Raw genomic sequence first — 12,817 nt, 5'->3', positions numbered from 1 at the left:
TCCTTCCCCCCAATGTTTTTTCCCACACCTCTTTCCACACAATTCCACCATTCCTTCCATACTCCTCCTTCTGACTCCTTCCCCAACCCCTCCCATGAATTCATTCTATCCTCCTCATCCCCCAGTGAAATTTCAAAGGGCTGAAGTCTCAGTGACTGTTTGGGGATTGGGGGGTGATTCTGGGCAGACAGGGAATAGGTGATATTTACTCTACATTGTCTGTGGTGTGCTTATCAATCAGCAGGAGCCAGTTTTCTGGCAGGTTACAGTGTTTCTAGCCCTTTAACTCATTGAAATGCTCAACAGCAGATTTTGCTCATATTTATTAGGTTAGTAAGTTCATTCAACTATCATTGATGAAAATAGCCTGCTTAGCTTGGATCCTTTTCAAATTTTAATGAGTGCTGTCTGGTGTGTGTGAGTTATTGCACTTAAAGGAGTTTTTCTGTTTGTAGCTCTCTGCTTTCGACCTGCCACCAGCACACAGATACTGTGTGTACTCAATTCAATAAACAGGTCATTCCCATTGACATAAACATCTGTGTGTAGCAAATAAGAGGGACTTTGCTTCAATCCAAATACCATTTTGTGCCAATGTTCCTCAATCCCACAGATTCTCAGATTCCAAGGAATTGGATTCCCACATTCCCAGGAAGGATATTAAATGCTTAATCCTTTTAATACTGAAGGAGGACATTCAGGTCCTAATCCTATCTAGTTGGTCCCAATCATCCTGTTCTTTTCCCAGCACCATTTTCTTTTCAAGTATTAATTCAGTATCTTTGTGAAAACTCCAATAAATCTGCTTTCACTGTCATTTCAGGCAGTACTTTCCAGATTATCATAACACATTGCTCATAAAGATGCCCTTCATCTTCCTTTTTTTCCATAATTGTTTTACCCTGTATGCCTCTGCTTACTGAATCTTCTACCACTGGAAACAGTTAATCCATAATCTGGCAGTCAGTTTGCACACAACAAGCTCCTGAAAACACAGAAATGGGATGAACATCCCTGATTACTTGTTTGACCAATTCTGGCTCATTCATTGTGAGATCTGCAAATTGCAAAAGATAACAATTTATACAAAGCATCCCCCACACAGAGAGACAGAGCTGAGTGTGTACTGCTTAGAGTGATGTTGTCCCTTTTGCATGTTGATTTAGATTATAGACTTCAGTCTCAGCAGGGAGAACTCCTGTGTCAACCTGACAGTTTCCTGATAATTACAAGGTCTCACTCACTAATAACGTCTGACATTATCTGCATGAAATGACTGACGGTTGTGATCTGATTGTGTACAGGGCGGCACACTGCACTGTTTCCGGGAATTGTGTCCCATTCTCTCCTGCCCCCAGCACCTCAGTCAAGTGCCACCTGGAAAATGCTGCCCTAGATGTTTGGGTGAGTGGATTCCATTTCCCTACACCACTGTAAGAGTTTCTTTTCCTCCCATTACATGCGAGGAGTTAATTAGAAGCACAAATCCAGGTCCCTGTAACCTCCAATAACTATAAGTGCATTATAATTAATTTTAAGCCAATAACCATCAGGAAAGACTAACAAACTGAGGCTCTTTTCTCTGGGAAAAAGAAGGAGGGATCTGATAGAAGTTATTAAAATTAGGAAGTGATCACTAGGGTAGACACAGAGAAGATATTTCCACTTGTGGGAGAGACCAGAACTAGGGGCCACCAATATAACTCAGCCTCTGATAAATGGAATAGTAAATTCAGGTGAAATTATTTTAGTCAGACAGCTGTGAATATATGGAACTTGTTAATACAGGGAGTGGTTTAAGTGAATAGCGTAGATGCATTTAAGCGAAAACTACATAAATACATGAGGCAGAAAGGAATAGAAGTGTATGGCTAATCAAAGATATCATTGATGCAATAATCATAGAAAGCCTTGGTTGAGGAGATCAGGATGTAGAATTGATTTGGTAAGAGATAAGAAATGCTGGAAGATGTCACTCTAGCAGGAGTGATCTCTAGGCCCACTAACACTACCCACAATGTAGAATGAAGTATACAAGAATATTGAAAATATTAACAAAGGGAAAGGAATAACCATATATGTATAACTTTAGTCTACATATAAACTGGACTAATCAGATTGGCAATGGTAGCCTGAGTGAGTTTCTTAGAGCAGCAAATTCTAGAACAAACCAGAAAGTAGGTATTGTGTATTGTGATAGGATTAGCAAATTACTTCAGTGTAAATGCACATAGGTATCAGCAACAGCAATATGATTACATTTTACATTAGGTTTGAAAGGGAGGAGAGTGAATCTAGGCCTAGTATTTTAAACTTAAATAAGGGCTAATATGTGGGAATGCAAGCTGTTCTGACTGAAAGTGAACTTAAATGCTAAGCTAGGAGGTAGATCAATACATAAACAATGGCAGGCATTTAAGGGGATATTTCAGAACACTCAGAATAAATATATTCATACTATTAAGAAATATTTCAATGGGAGGATCATTTGTAGCTAACTAAAGACGTTCAGGAAAATATTAAACTTAAGGAAAATGCATATGATTGTGCAAAGATGAGTGGCATGTCAAATCATTAATCACAATATAATGGACAGCACAGAATGACTATAAGATTAAGCAGTAGAAAGAAATTAGAGTATGAGAGGAAGTTAGCTAGAAATGTAAAAATGGGTTGAAAGAGTTTCTATAAAAATTAAAAAGGAAAAGAGTAACTAAAGTGAATGTTATTTCTCTTGAGAGTAAGAATGGGAAGTTAGTAGAACATAATAAAAGCAAATTAAGCATTTAAATATTTTGCTTCTGTGTTCACCAGAGACCATATAAAAACATTCAAATAATCCAATATTCAAATTACAAAAATTAGAAGGTGGAAGGAAGAAATGCACTTGATGAAATTACCATCACTAGGGAAGTGGTCTGGGAAAACTGATGGATCTGTGGGCAAGTTCCCAAGTGCTGACAGACTTCATCCTAATGCCACTGCACCATAAGAGCACTCTGTTGTGAAGACTGTTCTGGTCTCCTTATTTAAGGAAGGTTCTAAATGTGTTGGAGATGGTTCAGAGGAGGTTTACCAGATTGACACCTGAAATGAGCAGCCTGTCTTATGAGGAAAGTTTGGACAAACTGGGCTTGTTTGTGCTGGGGTTTAGAAGAGTGAGGATTGACTTCATTGAAACATATAATACTCTGTTGTGTCAAGGTAGATGTGGAAAGCATGTTTCCATTTCTGAGCAAGTCCAGAACTGGGAGGGGAGTGGGGGAAGCCGGTGTAAAAATTAGCTCCCCATTATGACAAAGGTAAGAGGATATATTTTCTATCAAAGATTTGTACACCTTTGGAATACTTTACCTTAGAAAGGCAGGGGAGGCAGGGCCAATGAATATTTTTAAGGAAGAGTTAGTTTTTTGTTAGGCTAGGGAATCAAGCATATTGATTATAAACAGGAATATGAAATTAAACACCAACAGATCAGTCATGATTCTATTGAATGGTATAACAGGTTTGACAAGCCAAATGGCCTAGATTTGTTCCTAATTCATATGTTTGTCAAAGGGAGAGGTGAAAAGGAGATGGGAGGAGGTGCATTTAGAGCATTAGTACTGACTAGAACAGTAAACCAAGTACAGCAGTCTGATGTAATCCAGAGTAATGTATCTCTTCAGATGGCTGGTTGCATCCTTACTCCTTGAATGTGGAAGGTGAAATTTAATGTTAATCCATATTGTTCGTTGTTTTATGGTTTTCTCCTTGTAGGTCAGCGCCGAGTGTTTGATCTTACTGCTGGGAGCTGCTTGTTCCGCAGTGAGGTTTATGAACATGGGACAGTATTCCAGCTCGATAACTGCACCATTTGTGTGTGTGAGGTATGCGTCAACATCTTATTTCTACACACTGACATTCTAACTTCCACAGGGCGAAAGTGAGGACTGCAGATGCTGGAGATCAGAATCAAGATTAGAATGGTGCTAGAAAAGCACAGCAGGTCAGGAGCAATTCCTGGTGCAGGCCTTTTGCCTGAAAGGTCAATTTTCCTACTCCTCGGACGCTGTCTGGCCTACTGTGCTTTTCCAGCACCACTCTAATCTTGACTTTTCTAACTTGCACATGCTGGAGAGTGAATCAGCTGCTGTTCAATACAAGTGGATGTGATCCCAGAGTGAGGCAATGTTAAGGTTGAGGCAGTGGCATTGACATTAGGAGTTAGCACAGGAAGACAGACACCTGGATAGATAACACAAGCCTGAATTTTTCCAATCCAGTGGAGACAAGGTGGAGATGGGGATCTGGGGAGGGGAGCTGGCTGTGAGTTAGGAAGAAGCTAGGATAATAGGGTATTTCACATAAGGATGGTTGTGTAAAGCATTCCAACCCTGGGCTGAGTATCAGATCAGCTGTGTGTAGCATGGAGGATGACAGCCAATGAAAGTGGTGAAGGTCTCATAGGAGTGATTTTGTGGTCTCCTCCACACCACATGTGGAGTCTACCAGCTCAGTAGTCTCCAGCAGAGGAATGATGGGGAGGGGCATTGATTCCAGAGACTCAATCTCCCTTTGAAAGGGCTACTAGCAGGAAAAGTCAGACGAGTGGCTCAATAGCTCATCCAGAGGGGTTTGCCCTCCTGTCTCTGGAAACTAACAGCATCCATTATATTTCAATGGTTTCATCACATTTCCATATTGAGACACTTTGGTGATATCATGTTTACCTCAGCAGAGCCTACCTCTCACAATGGGAAGGAGCTAGGATAATAGGGATAATTCACATTGGGATGGTTGTGTAAAGCATTCCAACCCCTTGGAGAAATTTCCTGGGCTGGGTTCCAACCCCTGGGGAAATTTCCTGAATCTTCCCTCAGAGTCAGCTGGCAGCATCGAGGGACTGGCTGGATAATGAATGTGGAACAGCCAATCAGGAAACACCCTTTGGAAACATTGTTGAGCCCAGTATTGCTGCTGGGGTCTCCATTCAGTCCCAACATGGGGTTGGGGCAATCCAGCCACTGGAGATGCTGGGAGTGGGATCAGGAAGGGAGATTCTGGGAATGAAATTGGGGAGGGAGAATCTGGGAGTGGAATCAGGGAGAGAGATTCTGGGTGTTGGATCAGGGAGGGAGATCTAGTATCAGGTGGTTGTGTATCAGAAGTGAAACAATAAAGCACTGGCTTCAACTTTGCTGATTAAAGCCTGGATAACACACTGAGATAGGTCACATAGACTCAAAGCTGTCTTGAATTCAACAATCTTGCCAGTTTAATTGAAAATATGGATATTTTAAAAACTCCTTTTTCTAAAACAAGTTTCTAAAACAATAAAATGCCCATAAAATGGATTTTAAAAAGAAAACAGGGAGAGCTGTTACTATTATAACCTTACTGTTTACAAGGTGTCCCAGTGAATCTCGATCCTGTAAGAATGAACTTGTCAAAAGAGATTTCCTTTCAATTGCAGGACTCCACTGTGGTTTGTCGGAAGCGGTGCTCATTACCTGGAACCTGCTGGGGGAGAGCTCAGTGCTGTGAAGAATGTCTCTCTTATATCTCAGCTGATAGTCTCAAAGTCTGTCGGGTTGGAAACAGGATTTACAGGGTTTGTACCATGACTGATCAGAATGCGTTGCCCCGACTGGTTATAGTAATTAATTAACATAATGTAATGAGTGCTTGGGCTGCTTCCCTCTAGTGTTTGACTTAAGAAGTTTTTGTTCATGAACATTAAAACTAATGTGGCCCTTGAGTCTGTTCCTCAAAGTATAGATTGGGTAATGGTCCAATAGACAGTGAAGTTGACCCAAACCCAAACAGAAATTGCTGAAAAAACTCAGCAGGTCTGACAGCATTTGTGGAGAGAAAGCAGAGTTAACATTTCAGGTCCAGTGACCCTTCTTCAGAACTGACCTAAATTCCAGTCCAATAGCATTTTCAAATAGGACCTGCTCCATAGGAAACCTCTGTGTTAGGAACAAGGAGACAAGAAGAGACATTGATCTGTTGGCTCCTGAGTGCCCAGTAATCAGGACACTCAATGTCTTCAGGCCCAAGGAGCGGCAGAGGTTGAATCCTGGAGCATCCAGTTCTAAGCCACATCTTGAATTTTGAATTATGGACATCTCCAAAGACTTGACAAAAGGAGCACGCAAATTGGATTAGCTACTGTGGAGGCATACATGCACCAGTAAACCTAGGCCTAAATTCATTATCCCATTGCTGTCACATTTTTCATTTCCTTCCTTGACTTGACTTGGAGGAAAGGAATGATGAACATAGAATAAATTCCTGTTCATCCCCACAAGATGGTGAAGAGAATAAGAGGATTAAAACCATCTTAAGATGTTGTGATGTCAGAAATTTCCAAAATAGCGGAAAGGTAGTGATGTTTTGTTACTAAAATATAAATCAAGGGGGGAGGATCTTCTACAAAGTCACATCTTTTCTGAATTCTGTGCAGGATGGAGAAATGTGGTCATCCATGAACTGCTCTCTCTGTGCCTGTAAGAAGGGAGTGACAGAATGTTGGAGGAAGGAATGCTCCCCCATCAAGAGCTGTCCTGTGGTAAGTGTACATGATGCAGCCAAACCTATGTTTGAACTAAGTACAGCACATTCCATCAGCCTCTGTGGAAGGTTTACTGACCTGGGCAGCATCTAAACTCCTCTGCAGTACTATCAAGTTTGAAATGGAATGTGCACCCAACAGTTATGATGGTGTTTCCTAGCTGAAAAATACGTTATGAGCAATTTGGCTACAAACTTGTTTTTTGCACTATTATACCCCGGCCTGTAATTTAAAGTAACCAGCCTAACATGGAATCAGTAGGAGAATCTGTCTGAATTACTCTTCCATCAATACCTCCTAGTGTGCCTGTCACCCTGGACTGTCTCCAAATTTGAATCCTGTTAACTCGCAAACCCTTTCCCAGGCTACATTTCCCAGGTTATATTTTCAAACTCATTTTACATAGGTAATCTTTGATGAAGAAAAACACATCCGTTTAGAAAGTGGTTCCTGTCCTAACTTTGTACAGTAAACTTGATTTGATAAATGTAGGAATGGCAGCACAGACAGGCACATGTATGACCCTGGTTTCAGTGGATAAGCTTGTCTCTGGTGTGTGCTGCATTAGCTGAACCCAATTTGTGACAGGGACAATCGGACCACAGAGTCACAACAGGTAGACAGCAACAAGTTTGTATTCCTGATCTCCATCCTATGACCTTTTCTTGGAAACATTAAATTCAACATTCAGTGTGCCTCTATTCTACTGCAATTGCACAGCTTGATAGTACTCATTGGCAATGCACTGCCATGCTTAGTGATTTCTTGCCAGCACCCCGACAACATCAACACCCCAAAAAAATCAACTCCCATCAAAAATCAATACTCTGATAAATGTCAATAACCAATGAAACACCATCATCCAACAAACATCAATGGTCAACAAACATCAATACCCAATAGACAACATGGAAAAAACAACAACACAGGAACAAATGCCAACACCCCAACAAACTTAAAATCCCCAACAAAGTTCAACACACAACAGACAACACAGAAGAAACAACACCAGAACAAACATCAACACCCAAAGAAAACAACACCTCAATAACATCAATGCCTAACAACATCAACATCCAACAACATCAAATCCAGCAACATCCCAAAAACTATTAGATTAGATTCCCTACAGTGTGGAAACAGGTCCTTCGGCCCAACCAGTCCACACCGACCCTCCGAAGTGTAACCCATTCAGTCCCATTTTCCTCTGACTAACACACCTAACATTATGGGCAATTTAGCATGGCCAGTTCACCTGACCTGCACGTCTTTGGACTGTGGGAGGAAACTGGAGCATCTGGGGGAAACCCATGTAGACACAGGGAGAATGTGCAATCTCCGCACAGACAGTTGCCCGAGGCTGGAATTAAACCTGGGACCCTGGTACTGTGAGGCAGCAGTGCTAACCACTGAGCCACCATGCCACCCTTAACACTGAACAAATTGTCAACACTTGACAAACATCAACATCCAATCATGAAAGAAATGGAGAAATGTGCATTTCTTCAGCATCCTTCAGCAGCTCTGGGTATCCCATGAGACTTTATAGCTGATGAAGGAAACATGACAACCAATTTGCATACCGTAAGTAGCTTCAAATAGCAATTAAGTAAATAACCAAATAATCTGTTTTCAGTGATTCTGATTGCAACATAAATTTTGGGCAAGGCACCAGGAGAATTCCCCTGCTCTTCTTTGAAATCACACCATGGAATTGATATACCCATCTAAGACAGCAGATAGGGCTGCAGTTGGATGTTTTATCTGAAAGGTGGCATCTCTGTCATGCAGATCCCCTAGATACTGTACTGGTGTACTATCTTACATTCTGTGTTCAAATTGCTGAACTGGCAACCTTCAGAAAGAAAAGTGATGAAGAGAAAATCTTGAAAGTTGCTTGAGTGTAAATTATTGTTTTAAAATTCAACTTTAATTCTGGTGGAATGAAATTGCTCAAATATTTAATGAAATTCATCTAACTGAATAGAAATTTTAATGAGGGTATTCTATGTAGATTAAGTTCTAATAATTCACAATAAAGCATAACTCTTTTGCTTTCTACGAACCTTGTACATTCACTCTACAGTTTTCAATGTACAAATACATTTTGAGTTCAGCTTTGTGCTGAAAATCACTGGAGTAACTTTGTAAATTTGATCCAAGATAGTTCTCCCTTTCAGAAAAGAACAAATGCAGAATGAATCTCATTCACCCCTGGCCCTGTCTCATTGCATGTGCATGTGTTGTTGTGTCTGTGTCAGACATTGATTAGCCAGTAAGCTGTTCACACTGTCATATCATTAAGACGACTCATTGATCTGTTTGTGAATTTAATTTTCCACTGCTGAACTCCAGTTGTTTAGTATCTGCAATCTGCTTGAGTACTTAAAGGAACACATTTTTTATATTATCTTTAGCAGTTGTCTAACTGAGCAGATTTCTTTTCTGGCTAGACAGAGATTTATTGAGACTACTGTAACTCTGAACTGATTTGTAAATAATCCCACAGGTTTCTTTTTCTCAAACAAAGTATGTTTTCATCTGACAGGGTAAAATCATTAACAGGAATGGATGCTGTCCAATTTGCACTGAAAGTGAGTAAGCGTATCCCCATCTCTAATCTTTCCAACTTGAAATGATCAGCTCCACTCGACAAATTCACTCACTTGCATTGAAGGTGAAAGTGGGGTTGGGAGAAGGGGCCAATGGGATGGGGAGAACAATACTAGAAGGAGAGTCCATGAGGAGCAAGGACACAAGGGGAGGGGTGGGGAGAAAAGGGTTCAGGAAGAGAAGGGAATGTCGGAGGAGGCATAGGGATTGTAACGTGGGAGAAGAGAGATACAAGCAAGAAGATGGTGGTGGGCAGAAGGTGACAGTGTAGGGAATGGTTTATATAGTTAGGCAGTTTTGTGGTGGATTGCAGGAGAATAAAGGAATGGAGTTTTTTTTATCTGTTGGAAAACAAGGGATGGAATTCCTTCTTTGCTGTTCCCACTCTATGGAATGTTTGCTGGTTGAGGAGTGGGAACTTCATTCAAATATAAATTGAGTTTTAATCCCACTTCAATAAGAGTTTCCAAAAGAGTAGTAACCAGGAAACTCCTGGTCGTAGAATTCATGCCTGAGTATTAGCCAGTAACTAATATTTCCCCATCATCTCCCCGCCTAATCTCCACCCTACCCCAACCCCCATGTCCTCCCTTCCCCTCAAGCCCCCTGCTTGGGCTGACACTTTGACAAAGCTACTGTGCTGTTTGTCTGGGTGTCCTGCCCTTTAAGCAGACTCCTCCCTTTCAGTTTCATAGCCACACAGCCTGGATACTCCTACTTCCAGGAGGAGCGAGCCTTCCTTACGATGCAGTGAAACCAGCAAAGAGCATCTGATTCAGAACTCATTCAAAAACTTATTGACTCCCTATTTCTATAACCTTTTCCAATCCTACAATCCTCTCTATCTCTGTAACCTCCTCCAGGCCCTGTAACTTTCCCTTATATCTGTAACCTGCTCCAGGCCCTATAACCCTCCCTTATATCTATAACCTCCTCCAGGCCCTATAACCCTCCCTTATCTCTGTATCTTCCTCCAACTCTTACAACCCTTCCTTGTTTCTGTAACTTCCTCCAGCTCATACAATCCTCCCTGTCACTGTAACACTTCCAGTTTTAACGTCTTCCAGGTGCTTCAAATCTTCCCATTTCTGTAATGTCTTCCAAGCTCTTTAATCTCAGTCTCTGTAACCTTTCCCAGCTTCTACATCATAGCAATACAGAGGAATCTCGATTATCCAAATACCAATTATCTGAAGATCGATTATCCGAAGGAGATCTCGAGGTCCCATTGGAAACATCACATCAAAGACATTTCCAGCAGTGATCGCGTCTTTTGTTTATAGTGATTAAACAGGCACCGTCTCCAAATGATTGATGGCCTGCCCTCTCTCTCCCCACTCTTTCCCTGGAGTTCTACAGAGGGGTGTACCCTAAACTGTCCTTCCCCACATTAACTCCTCAACATTGTCCTGTTGAAATGGTGGAATAGTTGCAGTAAAAAGTTGTGTGTGTGACTGTGGCCGTGTGCGTGCGTGTGTCTGCTTGTGCTACTTGGAGACTTATCACACAAAGGCAGCTGCAGCAGCAGTCTTGTTGTTGGTGTACAGTCCAGCTGCCCTGGAGAGGGGGCGAAGGGGCAGTGTTGGACCGGCCTAGGGCAGGGGGAGGTGTTGCACTGATTTGGGGTTGGGGGCAGGGGGAGGTGTTGCATAGAGTTGGGGTGGGGGGCGGGTTTGGGGACTTGGGGGTGGAGTAGGTGTTGCACGGAGATGGGGTCGGGAGAACGGATTTGGGGTGGAGTAGGTGTTGCACGGAGATGGGGTCGGGAGAACGGATTTGGGGTGGGGAGGTGTTCCACGGATTTGGGGGCGGGGAACGGATTTGGGGGTGGGGGAATGGATTTGGAGTGGGGAGGTGTTGCACTGAGTTGGGGCGGGGGAATGGATTTGGGGTGGGGAGATGTTGCACAGAGTTGGGAGCAGGGGAGGAGTTGGGGGTGGGGGAGGGGTTGCACAGAGTTTGGGGTGGGGAGTGGGGGGAGGTGTTGCATGGAGTTGGCAGCGGGGGGGTTTGGGGGTGGGGTGAGGTGTTGCACAGAGTTGAGGGTGGGGGGTGGGTGTCGGATGGCATTGAGGGCGAGGTTAGGTGCGGGCCTTGCGCGCTGTGTGCTGCTGCAGTCTCCTGGACGGGGAGCAGACTTTAAAAACTCTGACCCCCAGAGACATTTAATCAACGAATCAAATAATCGATTATCCAAACGAAATAGTAACCACCCATCACATTCGGATAATCGAGGTTCCTTTAGATTTGCTACAATACTCCCTAACTTTATAACATCTTGCAATAGATACAGCCCTCGCTATCTAACTCTGTATCCTCCTTCAGTTCCAAAAGCCCCGTCTCCTTTTATCCCAATCCTCTCCTTGTGCATCCTCCAAACTCTCTTCCTCTTCCCCAGGTCATGTCCTCCAATTGTTTCCACTTCCTCCACTCATTTCTCTCTCTCTCTGTGCAAGGCTTTCTCTGCTTCCTCATCGGCATATCTCTCCTTCACCAACCCTGTCCTCCATTCCCAACCCTCTCTGCCTACGTGACCCTTTCTCCCCTTGTCTCTCTCTCTCTCTCTTACCCCCTTCCCTTCTCACCTCCATCTCTGATGTGATTGTTCTGAGTTCTCCTATTATTAGTCTTAGTGTGTGTTTCTGATGCTGACTCTCTGTTTTAACCTTCACAGAGCCAGGTGTTTGCACTGTATTTGGTGACCCTCACTACAACACATTTGATGGAAGAGCCTTTAACTTTCAAGGGACTTGCCAGTATGTGTTAACCAAGGACTGTTCTAGTGCAGCTAGTTTCCAGGTGCTGGTACAGAATGATGCCCGCAGGACTTATGCCTACTCATGGACCAAATCCATTGAGGTGGTGCTAAGTGAGACCAGTATTAGCCTCTTGCAACATCTAACTGTGAAGAAAGATGGGATGAAGATTTCTCTGCCCTATAAGAACCAACAATTCTCCATTGAGTTAGATGGCTACTTGCTGAAAGTAGCAACAGAAGCAGGTGAGCTACTGAAATATTATTGATGTGTAAAACCTCTCTCACAACTCGAGGCTGCTCTCAGCCCTGGCTCAGAATGTAGCAATCTCACCTTAGACTTAAAATGATATGGGTTCAAAGCTCATTCTGGAGATGAACACAAAATCAAGGGAGTGGGGAAAATGCTGAGATAAGGAAAGTCCCATGGCATTATTTATTGTAGGAAAGCAAGGGAGTTCTTCCCGGTGGCCCAATATTTATCTCTCAGTTCACTTCACCTTCCTGTTTCTGGGAACTTGCTGTGTTCAAATTGCTTATGTTTCCTACATTACAAAGTGAAAACATCTCAAAAATACTTATTTAGCTGTAAAGCATTTTGGGATAGCCTGAGATTGTGAAAGATGCTGTAGACTTTAGAAATGTGAATTTTATTAGCAGACTCAATATTGACAATATTGTATACATTATATATCTACTGTGTACTTATACATATTATATTGGACAATTATATGTATTCTGTGTAACAGCATTTTTCCCAACTGTAAGTGCTGCATCAAGAAGTGTTTGGTCATTTCCTCTGCATAATTAAAAGTACAGATTATTTTCATCAAAGTGAGGGATGCAGAAGCAGCATGTAGTTCTGTTGCCAAACGAAGAGACCTAGGGGT

The 12,817-nt window shown here is 42.4% G+C and overlaps 1 protein-coding gene across 1 annotated transcript in view; it reads left to right on the top strand.

Moving 5' to 3' along the window:
• Positions 1 to 12,817, top strand: part of bmper (BMP binding endothelial regulator) — a 67,563-nt gene that overhangs the window by 35,378 nt on the left and 19,368 nt on the right. The window contains exons 7-12 of the mRNA XM_072571012.1: positions 1,305 to 1,404; positions 3,760 to 3,869; positions 5,456 to 5,593; positions 6,452 to 6,556; positions 9,108 to 9,153; positions 11,847 to 12,173. Coding sequence (XP_072427113.1) covers positions 1,305 to 1,404; positions 3,760 to 3,869; positions 5,456 to 5,593; positions 6,452 to 6,556; positions 9,108 to 9,153; positions 11,847 to 12,173 — 826 coding nt within the window. The remainder of the gene's footprint in view (positions 1 to 1,304; positions 1,405 to 3,759; positions 3,870 to 5,455; positions 5,594 to 6,451; positions 6,557 to 9,107; positions 9,154 to 11,846; positions 12,174 to 12,817) is intronic.

The sequence above is a fragment of the Chiloscyllium punctatum genome, chromosome 5, assembly GCF_047496795.1.
Source record: "Chiloscyllium punctatum isolate Juve2018m chromosome 5, sChiPun1.3, whole genome shotgun sequence".
In the NCBI taxonomy this organism is placed as follows: Eukaryota; Metazoa; Chordata; class Chondrichthyes; order Orectolobiformes; family Hemiscylliidae; genus Chiloscyllium; species Chiloscyllium punctatum.
The sequence above is the reverse complement of the archived record's forward strand: the minus strand, read 5'-3'. Positions and strand labels throughout refer to the sequence as shown.